The sequence below is a fragment of the Alosa pseudoharengus genome, unplaced genomic scaffold, assembly GCF_046254945.1.
Source record: "Alosa pseudoharengus isolate Yale_2024_CS ecotype anadromous, Long Island Sound unplaced genomic scaffold, YU_APseudo_1.1 YU_APseudo_1.1_scf_24, whole genome shotgun sequence".
NCBI classification, from domain to species: Eukaryota; Metazoa; Chordata; class Actinopteri; order Clupeiformes; family Clupeidae; genus Alosa; species Alosa pseudoharengus.
The window spans coordinates 1,533,852-1,546,351 of NW_027468689.1; the positions used below are offsets into that span (position 1 = coordinate 1,533,852).

The following is a 12,500-nucleotide window of genomic DNA, read 5'->3' on the forward strand; positions in this document are numbered from 1 at the left end:
TGTTTCAGTGTCCGAGAATAAGGGGCTGTGTCATCCCGCCTCAGTGGACTCTCTGTCCACCAGTGCGGCTACTGAGGACCACGTCTCCATGGGGGGGTGGGCCGCACGCAAGGCCCTCAGGGTGGTGGAGCACGTGGAGCAGGGTAAGACCCCCCTGGACCCCCCTGGACAGAGAGAGAGAGAGAGAGAGAGAGAGAGAGAGAAAGAGAGAGAGAGAAAGAAAAGTCACCATAATCTTTAGTCTTCTGAGTGATGTTTATTTTGATCATGTGTTTACCATCACAACCAGTGTATGACAATGCTGCTACATTCTGTCTCAGTGTTGGCCATTGAGCTGTTAGCTGCCTGTCAGGCCCTGGAGTTCCGCCTCCCTCAGAAGACCACACCCCCCCTGGAGGAGGTGCGCAAGCTGGTCCGCTCTGTGGTCAGGTAAGAGAGAACACAACAGCACCTTTAAGAGTAAAAGGGTCACTTTAAAGTGTAACTCTGTGGTCAGGTAAGAGAGAACACAACAGGACCTTTAAGAGTAAAAGGGTCACTTTAAAGTGTAACTCTGTGGTCAGGTAAGAGAGAACACAACAGCACCTTTAAGAGTAAAAGGGTCACTTTAAAGTGTAACTCTGTGGTCAGGTAAGAGAGAACACAACAGCACCTTTAACAGTAAAAGGGTCACTTTAAAGTGTAGCTCTGTGGTCAGGTAAGAGTGAACACAACAGCACCTTTAAGAGTAAAAGGGTCACTTTAAAGTGTAGCTCTGTGGTCAGGTAAGAGAGAACACAACCTCAAAGAGTAGCTGAACTCTGTAAGAGCAACAGAGCCACTAAAGAGATCTGTTTTCCCATCAGGCCTTGGGACAAGGATCGTGTCATGAGCCCTGACATCGAGGCCGCACACAAACTGCTGCTGGAGGAAAAGGTGAGCAGTCTCTCTCTCTCTGTCTTGGGGTTGACCCTCCATATAGGTGAGCAGTCTCTCTCTCTCACCCTAAACTCACACAGACCTCCACTGTCAGCTGCACTACTCTATGGAGCAATGCAGATCTCGTCTCTACCTACTCTATGGAGCAATGCAGATCTCGTCTCTACCTACTCAAGACTGGTTAGAAACAGAGTAGTTGTGCGCAAGTGGCAGCGCCATCCCATATATCAGTCTCGGTGCCCATGGGGCAGCAGCGCCATCCCATATATCAGTCTCGGTGCCCATGGGGCAGCAGCGCCATCCCACATATCAGTCTCGGTGCCCATGAGAGTTCCATTCCAACTTGTGGTCATTTTCCAGCCCCACCCCATCTCTCTCTCCCACTCGCTTCCTGTCTCTCTCCCACTCGCTTCCTGTCTCTCTCTCCCACTCGCTTCCTGTCTCTCTCCCACTCTCTCGCACTCGCTTCCTGTCTCTCTCTCCCACTCGCTTCCTGTCTCTCGCTTCCTGTCTCTCTCCCACTCGCTTCCTGTCTCTCTCTCCCACTCGCTTCCTGTCTCTCTCCCACTCGCTTCCTGTCTCTCTCTCCCACTCGCTTCCTGTCTCTCTCCCACTCGCTTCCTGTCTCTCTCCCCCACTCGCTTCCTGTCTCTCTCTCCCACTCGCTTCCTGTCTCTCTCTCCCACTCGCTTCCTGTCTCTCTCTCCCACTCGCTTCCTGTCTCTCTCCCACTCGCTTCCTGTCTCTCTCTCCCACTCGCTTCCTGTCTCTCTCCACTGTCCTATTGACATAAAGGCAAAAAGAGTAGTTAGCAGGGTCGGACTGGGAACAAAATTTGGCCCTGGCAATTTTCTCCCGGACCGGCCCACCACTGGACCGACGACCCCCCCCACCCCCACACACACACACACACACACACACAAGCCCACCATACCAAAATTCCCCCCTGATTCACCCCATAACAAACACACAGCAAACACACAGTATTATGCTGTAGCAACACTTCATAAACTGAACCCAAACATTTAGATTTGGACCTATAGCCTATAGGTTATTATAATCACAATAACACGGGGATCCGGGGGTGTCTCTCCGGGATTTAATTTTTAATTCTGATTGCTAATCACACCATTTTAAAGTGATTTGAGAGGGACAGGATTCAGGGATAGGCTACTAAAGACAGGCTCATCTTCTGTCTGTCTCACGTCATGTTACCCCATGCATTAAACCACATGTCACTGCTTGACTAAGTGAAAAATATAGGCTACTGAACATGGACATCGTAGTTGACAGAAATGACGTTTTGTGCCAACGTGTTGTAGAAACACAACATGTTTTTGCCCAAGTTTGTGTGCCGTCATCACATTTTGCAAAATTAGGCTACCTTCGTTACTAACCTACCAGTTGATACCTTTTACCTGCATCGACTCGCGATTGATTGTGCATCTAATGTAACGCTCGGTGGAGAGACTTCCACTTTTCAAGTTTCACTTTCACTGTCGTTGTGAGCTAAAAGGCTACTATATGGGAAATACTTTGAAGTTCCTTTTGAGTCCAAAAATGAATGGGTTTTCTTTAACCTGTGCTACACTTTTCCAGTAAGTTGTGCGAAAATTGTAGGCTACCCGTAGATGTAGGGGAGACCGGGGCTGGTTGGAACACTTTTCACTCTCGGTTATATTTCTCCGTCTTACAATGCGTTGAAATGATCAAATTGTGATTAACTGAAAGCTTGGGATCTCAGCTACAAAATGTATACATTCAATGTCAACAAATGATCCCTTGTTTTGAGTTATATATGATTAAAGTGGTGTTGTGCACGTGTTCCAACCTGCCCCATGCACGGGGTTGGTTGGCACATGTAGTCGGGGTTGGTTGGAACACCTATGTTATAGTCCTTTGCAGTACTCCTTTTGCTTTTGTTTGAAGTGCTCATCTATATCACTACCTGTAGGGCTTTGCTGATTTCTTTTCTGTGTGTTTTTCTTCAGTAGGGCCCACCGTCAAGACCAATTTGGTCCCTACCGATTTTTTTTTACTTAAAATGTTTAAAAATGTCTGAAATGCTTCCAAATGTAAAACTATGTTCAGTAATTACAATAACAATGTTAAAATAAAGATTGATGATGTTTTTATGTGTAAAATACAAAGTTTATAGATTTGTCACAAAATAGCCATAGAGAATGTATGTGCCAACCAACCCGTGTGCCAACCTGCCCCGCCCACATTAGGTCAAACTTTTTTGCATCAATGCTGTTAGCCTGCTAATATCGGTCACCTCAGGTTTTTAAACTTCATTTTAAATTATAGATGAGTCCCCTAGCAATCAATTATAATGAATATTTTTTATTTATCCCTAACTATTACCCTTCTAGGATGTATTTAGTGGGAGGTGCATATTCTAAGTTTTGACACTACAAAATAAAAAAGTTGTTCTCACCTAAAGGGTTAATGACCTGGAGACCAGTTACATACGTGAGTTTACTCTACTCAATAAGGCCGTCAGTTTAGTGTTGGAATTTTGTTGCAGCTCCCTCTAGTAGCCTGGATATTAACAGTGTCTCAACCTGCCCTTGTTCCAACCAGCCCCGGTCTCCCCTACCCGTTTTATGTTGACAGACAAACCGCACTACAGTAGCCTACATGGTGCAGTAAATGGAAGCTCTTGGTAGCGTGTGCAACTAACGTCTATAAAAACAATATATTTATGGAATAAAACTAGACACCTCTGATTGCTGTTTACGGTTAAACTGCAATGATGTGAACACCAGCCAGCGGAGGGCACTTATATAGCCTAGGCTACCATGCATGGACTCGTAGCCTAGGCTATATTCCCCACAAACCTAGCGGCTGCTTCCACTTGAGGGGTGGGGCAGGGGGGCGCGATCGTAACACACACTGAACCTGTCATGAAGAGGCCAAAATGATTGACCTGTCACCCCCCAAGCCAAATGGATGCAACTGCATTTATAGGCTAAGCCTAGGTCTACATGACAGGCCGCAAAAAGGCTAAATAACTTAAAAAAGGCTAAAAAAAAATCCCGGAGGTCACCAGCCCACATGTGGAACGGCCCACCGGGCATTTGCCTGGTTGTACAGATTACCAGTCCAAGCCTGGTATTTAGAATCATCAGCGTGGGATTTGCCATTCCTGGAACACCTGTACTACCTTCTCTCTACATCTCTAATAAATGAAGTGCCCCCTCTCTCTGTTATCTCACTTTCATCTCTTTATCTAGTCTTGGCTCATGTCCTAGAAGCTTAGTGCCCTCTGAGCAGTACTAGGGGGCTAACTCCATGCTTGACCTCTGAGTAGTACTAGGGGGCTAACTCCATGCTTGACCTCTGAGCAGTACTAGGGGGCTAACTCTGTGCTTGACCCCTGACCTCTGCAGGTGTGGGAGGCGGTGAGGCCTTACATGGAGAAGTACGAGCAGATGGAACGCCAGCAGTGAGCTCTGCCATCACCCATAATCCTTTGGGTGTGATCACTCAATCATTATCCAGGAGGTGATCAGTCACGTCAATCATGGATTCATTTATAAAATGTTTTTTGTCAGTGGAATGATAACTGTGTTTGTGTATGAGTAGTTTGTAGTCAGGGTTGGGTCAGATTACTTTGAAATGTAATCCATTACTGACTACAAATTACATGGCAATTTTTGTAATCAGTAACATAATCAGTTGGATTACCAAAAACATGTAACATAATCTGATTACTTTAGGATTACTTTTAGATTACTTTAATAAATATGCCCATAAAGTAAAAGACACCACCACATAATTGATAAAAGAATTCTCATTTTATTTTTCTCCACTCTTCTCCAAACATGCACATCTCAGTTTAACCTTTATAAGGGCACACCTGGACAAAGAATTTAGCTTTCGCTGGATTTTTTTGACCCAGGGACATGGCCTGAGATTGGCATAACAAAGGGAAGCATTAAACCCAAATGACACCATGTCCATTTCAATTGTGGGGGTGAGAAAAGTATTATTTTGGGATGTTTTTCAACCAGGGGGACCTGGTGACTTTCTCAAAGTAAACGGTAACACTAAAACAAGAGGCTACATTAAGATAAGGAGGAAAAGATCAGGCAGTGTGCCGAGACACCATATAGTATGTAAGTTAGTAAGTAAGTATATCTTTTGATCCCGTGAGGGACATTTGGTCTCTGCATTTATCCCAATCCGTGAATTAGTGAAGTCGAACCGGCAAGCCCAAAGGCCGAATATCAACATTTTAGAGCGGACATTAATCCGTCAAAAAAGTGAGCACAAGGCCAAAGTGATGGCAAATAATCGTTCCTGCCTCAAAACCCAGATTGCTGCTAAAAAAGTGCAGTCTACTCTCATTGTGGAGACATGAAGAGGCTTGGTGGGTATTATATGAACCATTTTGAGAGCTGTGGTGGTAAATAAAGATGTTTCCAGTGATTGTTTAAAAAGGGTATGGATAATTTTGAACATGCTATTTTTCATAAAAATGTTAAAAAATATAAAAACACTTTTTTTATTCCATGTTTTTACCACATTGTCTTGCAACCATTTGGCATGTGAAAGTGTCATTTTAAGTAAGAACAAACATATTGGTCAAGAGAAAATCAATATTTGCCAGGGGTATGAATAATTTTGTTCTTAACTATATCTGAAAAAAGTCTGAGTGAACATCTGAATGAACTGCTTGTCAAATTAAAAGATAGCTAGGCTATCATAAAAAAGTTGCATTGTTTGCATGATAAAATGTAATCAGGTAATCCCCAACAATGTAACTGTAATCTGATTACACATTTTTTTTATTGTAATCTGGGCTGATTATAGTTACTTGATTTTTGTAATCTGATTACGTAATCCAGATTACATGTAATCCGTTACTACCCAACCCTGTTTGTAGTCATTGCCTAATAAACCTTTTCATAGAGTGTGTAACTTAGCACATCCTGCACATCAGACTATGAGTGTAAGTATGCGGGTGACCCATGATGGGGTCATCCATATGTTCCTAAGGCCCTTCCCAGATGTGGTAGATAATGAGACCATGACAAAGGGCCTTACATTCCCAGTCGCTTTTCTATATTGGCTTAAACTTATTTGGCTTGAGGCATTGGAAAGGCTATTTTGAATGTTGATGTTAATTTGGGTGTTTAGTGTTTTAAACCCCCAACGTCGTCTTCCAGGCAGCGCTGCATGGGAGGCACTAGAGTTCGGCAAGCGTGAGGTTAAGGATAGGGTGAGCAGGCCCTCGCTGTGGAAGCGTGTGCGTGCGCAGATGCACGTACTGTAATGCACTGTACTCCAACACATCTCGCTGTGGTCATGAAATAGTGTTTGTGATGTTCATGCTGCTTGACACGGTGGTTTTCCTGTTCACAGCTGCAGGGGTGTCACATGGTTTGCGAGAACTCGAGTAGAGAGAAACTAGTGCCGTGCCCCTTCAGACATGATATTCCTGTAGAAAGCCCGCGGTCCAAATACATACCCGCAGGTAGGCCTGTTTTAGAAATACAGTAGGACACCCCAAGCCAATGCAGAACTGTTCTGCTATGTGGGACTAATCAGACACACCTCAAATTACCCACACACACACAAACACCCATAATTGTATACGCACACGTACACACACAGCCAGCCCCCCCCCCCCCACCACCACCACCATCATCCCCAGCACCACCACCGCCACCCATACTCAACCCACAGTGAATATTGCACATGATATTGCACAGTCAGCATTGATTACACTCACACAGTGAATATTGCACATGATATTGCACAGTCTGCATTGATTACACTCACACAGCCCTATTCTAAACAAACACTGCATCACAACACTATTGTAATATTGCACTTGATACTACAATAGATCAGTGTTTCTCAAAGTGTGGTATAGAGCATACCTGTCAACATTTAGCTTTCCAAAAACGGGAGATTTATTTTCGGGGGGGGGGGGGGGGTGTCAGTGTTTATACCGGATCTGTGTTTGCATATTTAATACGTTTCATACACGTGTTTCAACACTGCATTTCGGTCGTTGCTTTTACCTTACCATTACCTTACGCATGCCAGATATGTATCCACCAGCTGCCTCCCTGCAGCCTACTTACAAAACTCCAAAGCTGCTTGCTGTCAGATTTGGTTCCGAGGGCACAAGTTCAGTGTATCAACAACACTCAATAACAGTTTATGTGACGTGTTAATCAATTAAATTCCCAACAATTTCACAACAGCTAGTTCTGGAGTAGGCCATTCAACTAGCCCGCTTGCTTATGACGAGACTCAGGCTGCGCAGTCGGCACCCGCTTCCTTATTTGGGTTTTGGGTTGCCAGGTTTTAGCCTATGACAAAACGGTTGAAATTGAAACTAAGTGATCGTGTATGTGTAGGGTGTATTTCATACACAATCTGGCAACCTGAATGGATCAATGATTTTAAAATGAAGTTTGATGGCCATGCAAATTACGGGAGTTTTCCGGGAGAAATAACAAAACGGGAGGGTGCTGGGAGATGACCTTAAAATACGGGGGAAACCCGGGAAAAACGGGAGTGTTGACAGGTATGGTCTGGAGACCACTGGTGGTCTGCAAGCTATCCCAAGTGAGCCTTGGCAAAGTCCTTTTAGGCAAGTCCCTCCACTCTGCATCCATATGGCAACGCTTTTTGGGCACTCGTCGGGCATTCATTTCGGCAGAAATGCGCGTGCGCAAGGCTTCACAACACCAATCTTGCTCCAGCAGTGAGTTCACAACACATGATTGGCACGATGTCTTCACAACACACCATATGATTGGCTCAATGTATTCACATCACACCACATGATTGGCTCAATGTATTCACATCACACCACATGATTGGCTCAATGTATTCACATCACACCACATGATTGGCTCAATGTATTCACATGTCTACGTTTTGCCGAGGAAGGGGTGTGATATATGTAGTAACGGCCATATTGGCGTGACAAACTAGCCCCATGCATTTCTATGGAGGGTGTTTTGAGTGCTGTGTCTCCTCATTAGAAAGTCTCTGGCCTTGGGCCCACTTCCCCTCTTAAGAGCGTGTCTCCGTCGTTATCGGGGAGGTCTGAACACGTTTGACAAACACTGCAATAGGGAGCTGTAGTTTTATGTTGCACATTCTACTGCCCTATTCTATTGCCCTATTCTATTGCCCTATTCTAAAAACTGCACATTCTATTGCCCTATTCTAAAAACTGCACATTCTACTGCCCTATTCTAAAAACTGCACATTCTACTGCCCTATTCTAACAACTGCACATTCTACTGCACTATTCTAAAAACTGCACATTCTATTGCCCTATTCTAAAAACTGCACCAATGTACACTTGTCTGTAGCTGGTGGTCTGTAGCATTCGGGACCACTCCTTTAAATTTGGGACCTTGCAGTCGGAATTCAAAGTCTAAAGACAGTCCAAAGCAGCCTGGGCCCAGTTCCCCGAAAGCATCTTAAGCCTAAGAGCATCGTAAAGTCCCTCTTACGAACGTCTTAAGATTTGCTGACTGTTTCCCGAAACCATCGTAGCTTTTAAGAGCGTCGTGAAAACAATCGTAGATCTACGAGTGCTCCAGAGTTCTCATTACCGGCTAAGAGCGTCTTAACAGTACTTCTCAATGAGGTCCCCAACAGGACATACAGATGAATTACAACTTAGAATACATAATCCAACTTGCGTTCCCATTCTTTATTGTGTTTACCTTTGATGAATCAGATTTTAGCGTGCAAAATAGCATAGCCTACATTTAATGGTCATAATAATGTGATGAAAAGCAAAAATGCAATCAAGTTATGAAACGAGCCGTTGCCAGAATAGTTTGCCATTATCTTTGTTAAGTGAACGCTATAATTTATTAGGCCTATGAGGTAAAAGCAGAGAAAGGTTGGTTTGTTGGAAATGTGGTTTAGTCTGTAGGCCTACTGCATCAAAATCTAAGCCTACACATTTCCTCACTTTCTTACTTCTTTCTTATCTTCAAACATGTTCTTAAGTGACACAGCGAAAAAGTATTGCATAGTGCAACAATTTAATCTTAAATCATTACAATTATTTATGTCTGTGTATATTATATAACCTACTTGGGATGCTTACATGCAGATGTCAAAGTGTTTCTATTTTCATATTGATGTGAATTAATGTGTAGATCCGAAGTTTAAACGGTAGGCCTATAGCTGTGACGTGCAGTCACCTGACATCACCATCAAATCAGAGGATATTTCAAAACTATTAACGTGGACAGCTCCCCTTAAGAGCGTCTCAAGAGCAGTGCACGCGCGTTCACGCTATGAGCATGTTCAGGAAACAGTCGGAAAAACCAAACGAACTATCGTAAGATGAATCGTAGAAAACCCTCTTAAGATCGTGTCTCCGTCGTTATCGGGAAACTGGGCCCTGGGCTATTCAAAGTGTTTATTTTGAATAGCCACTGCATACCCGTTTTTGTTGGTGTGTTGCTGCAAAATCCATGGAACCATTTTATTCAAGCAAACAAACATGATAATCATCCAAACATCTTGCATCTTGACCGGTGCTTTGCCCTGATTCAGTGCTGCCCAAACTCCCGGCCCTCTCTGGTCCAGCTGGGCTGTGGGAGGGGCTAGAGCAGAGAAAGCTAATGTGTGCTTCTTTTACCGACATATTTAACAATCTCTTTTGCATTACATATCCAAACATCAAACTTGCCACTGCATTTACTTGTGCAGCAGGGTTGTGCACAATCTGAATTGCAATTCTGCTTCCTGTTTGCTACCTCAATTGAAATGCAAGTGAAATTCCAGAATTGAATTGGAATTTAAGAGCCAGTTTCAATTCAATTCTGGAATTTTGCACAAGCCTGTTGTGCAGGTAGCAAGAGTGACACCTGTCAAGTTTGAAATCAATCGGACTAATGGTTGGACATGTGCGAGCTGAGCCTACAGTGCTCTGTGAGAGGGGGAGTGGCTACAGTAGAGGGGAGAAAGCCTATGTGTGCTTCTTTTACCGATATATTTAATGATAGCTTTTGCATTACGTATCCAAACAACGTCAGACTTGGCACTGCACTTACTCGTGCCCGTAGCAAGACACCTGCCAAGTTTGAAATCAATCAGACGAACATTCGAAGAGATATGCGAAGAACAGACAAATAAACCGATAGACAGACAGACAGACAGATGTTCCTGTCATTTAGATCAAAATGCATGTTGATGCATCTATTTATTTATTTATTTATTTATAATTATTTGTTATGCTGAAATCTGTAGGCTGCTTTTAAGTGGTATGCAATAGGTTAGTCTATATAAGCAAAATTAGATAGCCTATCTAGATGCAGTAGCCTACTACAGTATGGTATAGCTATTTATCACACACATAGGCATATTTCTGGTGACCTTTGAAGCTTACGTTTCACGTCCATTTGTAGGTGCACTGATAATGACTATTATTTTATTCTAGCCCGTAAATTTGGATTGTGGTATAGGCTGTCATTTGTCTCCTGGCATGGTCTGTGATGAACACAGCGGACAGCCTGCTGGTAACAGCAAGCATTCACAAATCTCAACTTGCTTTTTGCAAGAAAAGGGAATAGTCCATGGGCCAGATGAGATGTCGGTACCACTCAAGGTGGCAAAGGTTGCTTATACTTTTTGTTTATACAAAACATTATAAAATCAGATATGCAAATATGTCTTTAACAAAGGCCAATAGCAAGATAGGCACCTGTGTCAAAAATGTTTTTTCAATGGGGGAGGGTAACTAACAGCTGATAACACTAATTTAGCTGTGACTCCAGAAGGGTTATCATACAAAAATGCAAACTACAGACATGTGTCTTTTCAAAAAGTATAAGCAACCTTTGCCACCTTGAGTGGTACCGACATCTCATCTGGCCCATCGACTAGAAGTGTGTTTAGGCCTATTCTGGAGCACAGGATCGCTAACCCTCACACACGAGGACGAAAGCAGTGCGCAAAAATGTGGACTGAACTGAAATAATAAGGAACAATTTTAATAGGGAGGGATTTTTCAGCGTTTGCCACCTGATGAACAACAAGAAACATTTAGCACAGCATTGGCAGACCGATGCACGAAAGATCTGTCAGTAGGCTGAATGTTAAAGAGGCGCAAGAGCTATTCTATTGAAGTTATGTGACACACACTTGGACGGCACGACTTGCCCAATTACAATAGCCTGCCCTTCCGTCCTCCCCTACTGGGAGGTAAGGGTAATGAATATTTGTGATATCGAAACTGTAGACGCTCGTAGGAGATGATATTCACAGAAGCTCCGCCTAGAGAAGCACAGAGTCGCAGCAACTGTCTTGCAACACAGGACGCTCAGTTCATTCTCTCACTGATCCGTATGAGAAGCAGCATGGCTGAGAAGGCACAGAAACAAGAGGTAGGTCAAATTAGCTCCATAAAGTACATTTAATGTAATTTAATGTAAGTTTGCTGTCAACGTAGCAAATTGGCATATGTCTCATTACTAAAGAAATCATAGTAATAGGCTACCTATGTCATCAATGGACCTGCTTTATAGTTGATGCAAATGAAAACAGGTGTAATTATTTTTGGGATATTTTGACTTGCTAATAGGCTATAATGTAACCTATGGCACACAAAAAACCCGCGCCTTATTATATTTCTATAACAAAGGCCTGAAGAATGTATTATGCCTAGAAGTTATTAAATTGGAGATCCGCTCACTAGACAGCTCCCATTTAAGTTTTTGTTATTATTGGTGACGCTTAGGAACGTTGGTAACGCTTAGGAACTTAAATGGGAGCTCTGCAGTGTGCGGATGTTCACTTTGTCTTTGAACTGTATCTTCAAACCTGCACCTGTATTAGCTTTGGATGTGCGTGATTAAACCGTGCTTTTAGACGTTATTAAATTACCACGAGCATGTCTAAAGCTCTGAAATTATCCATGCCCAGATTAAAAATGAGCGATAGGCCTAGTCTAGGCCTATACAGCTAGATTTGCGATGGGCTATGGTTCATAATATGATGCAATGTAATGCCATGCAATGAGAAATAATACTAAAAAGAATGAACAATAACCCTGTTAATATTTTCTGGTCCAAAATGTGTATCTATTTATTATCTTTAATGACAACATTACATTTCGGACAAAAATATATAGGCCTATTTCGTTGTATTGTGTAGGCTGTAGGCTATCTTATTCGGAATAGGCGTAGGCCTACATGATGTCCACTATGCGGAAAAGGCATGCAGCCAAAGTGAAACTAAGTTGAGCTACCCTGCGAGTTAAAATATAATGAGGTCTTTTTACGCTAAACCTTCCATCAAGTTTCATGAAAATCGGACAGTTGGGCTAATTGTTGTCTAATTAGTACTCAAACAGTCCATTACTAATGCAGTGAACAGAAAGTCTTTACATAGGCTGCTTTAAAATAAAATGAGTGTCTACAGATTTGGGATGGGCTATGGTTCATAATCTGATGCAATGCAATGTCATGCAATGGGAATAAAAGTAACAAGAATGAAAAATAACCTTATTCCAAAAAGCATATTTTCTGCTCCAACAAGGGTATCTATTATTATCTTTAATTATAACCTACAAAATATAG

At 42.9% G+C, this 12,500-nt stretch overlaps 2 protein-coding genes across 2 annotated transcripts in view; both read left to right on the forward strand.

Annotated features, from left to right (window-relative positions):
• LOC143142090 (histidine ammonia-lyase-like) overlaps window positions 1-5,863 on the forward strand; it is a 16,196-nt gene extending 10,333 nt beyond the window's left edge. The window contains exons 18-21 of the mRNA XM_076302772.1: window positions 9-143; window positions 321-429; window positions 846-915; window positions 4,314-5,863. Of these exons, the coding sequence (XP_076158887.1) occupies window positions 9-143; window positions 321-429; window positions 846-915; window positions 4,314-4,373 (374 nt within the window). The 3' untranslated portion in view covers window positions 4,374-5,863. The remainder of the gene's footprint in view (window positions 1-8; window positions 144-320; window positions 430-845; window positions 916-4,313) is intronic.
• A 5,296-nt stretch (window positions 5,864-11,159) lies between these two features.
• The window catches only part of LOC143142089 (histidine--tRNA ligase-like), a 9,162-nt gene continuing 7,821 nt past the window's right edge, over window positions 11,160-12,500 (forward strand). The window contains exon 1 of the mRNA XM_076302771.1: window positions 11,160-11,306. Coding sequence (XP_076158886.1) covers window positions 11,175-11,306 — 132 coding nt within the window. The 5' untranslated portion in view covers window positions 11,160-11,174. The remainder of the gene's footprint in view (window positions 11,307-12,500) is intronic.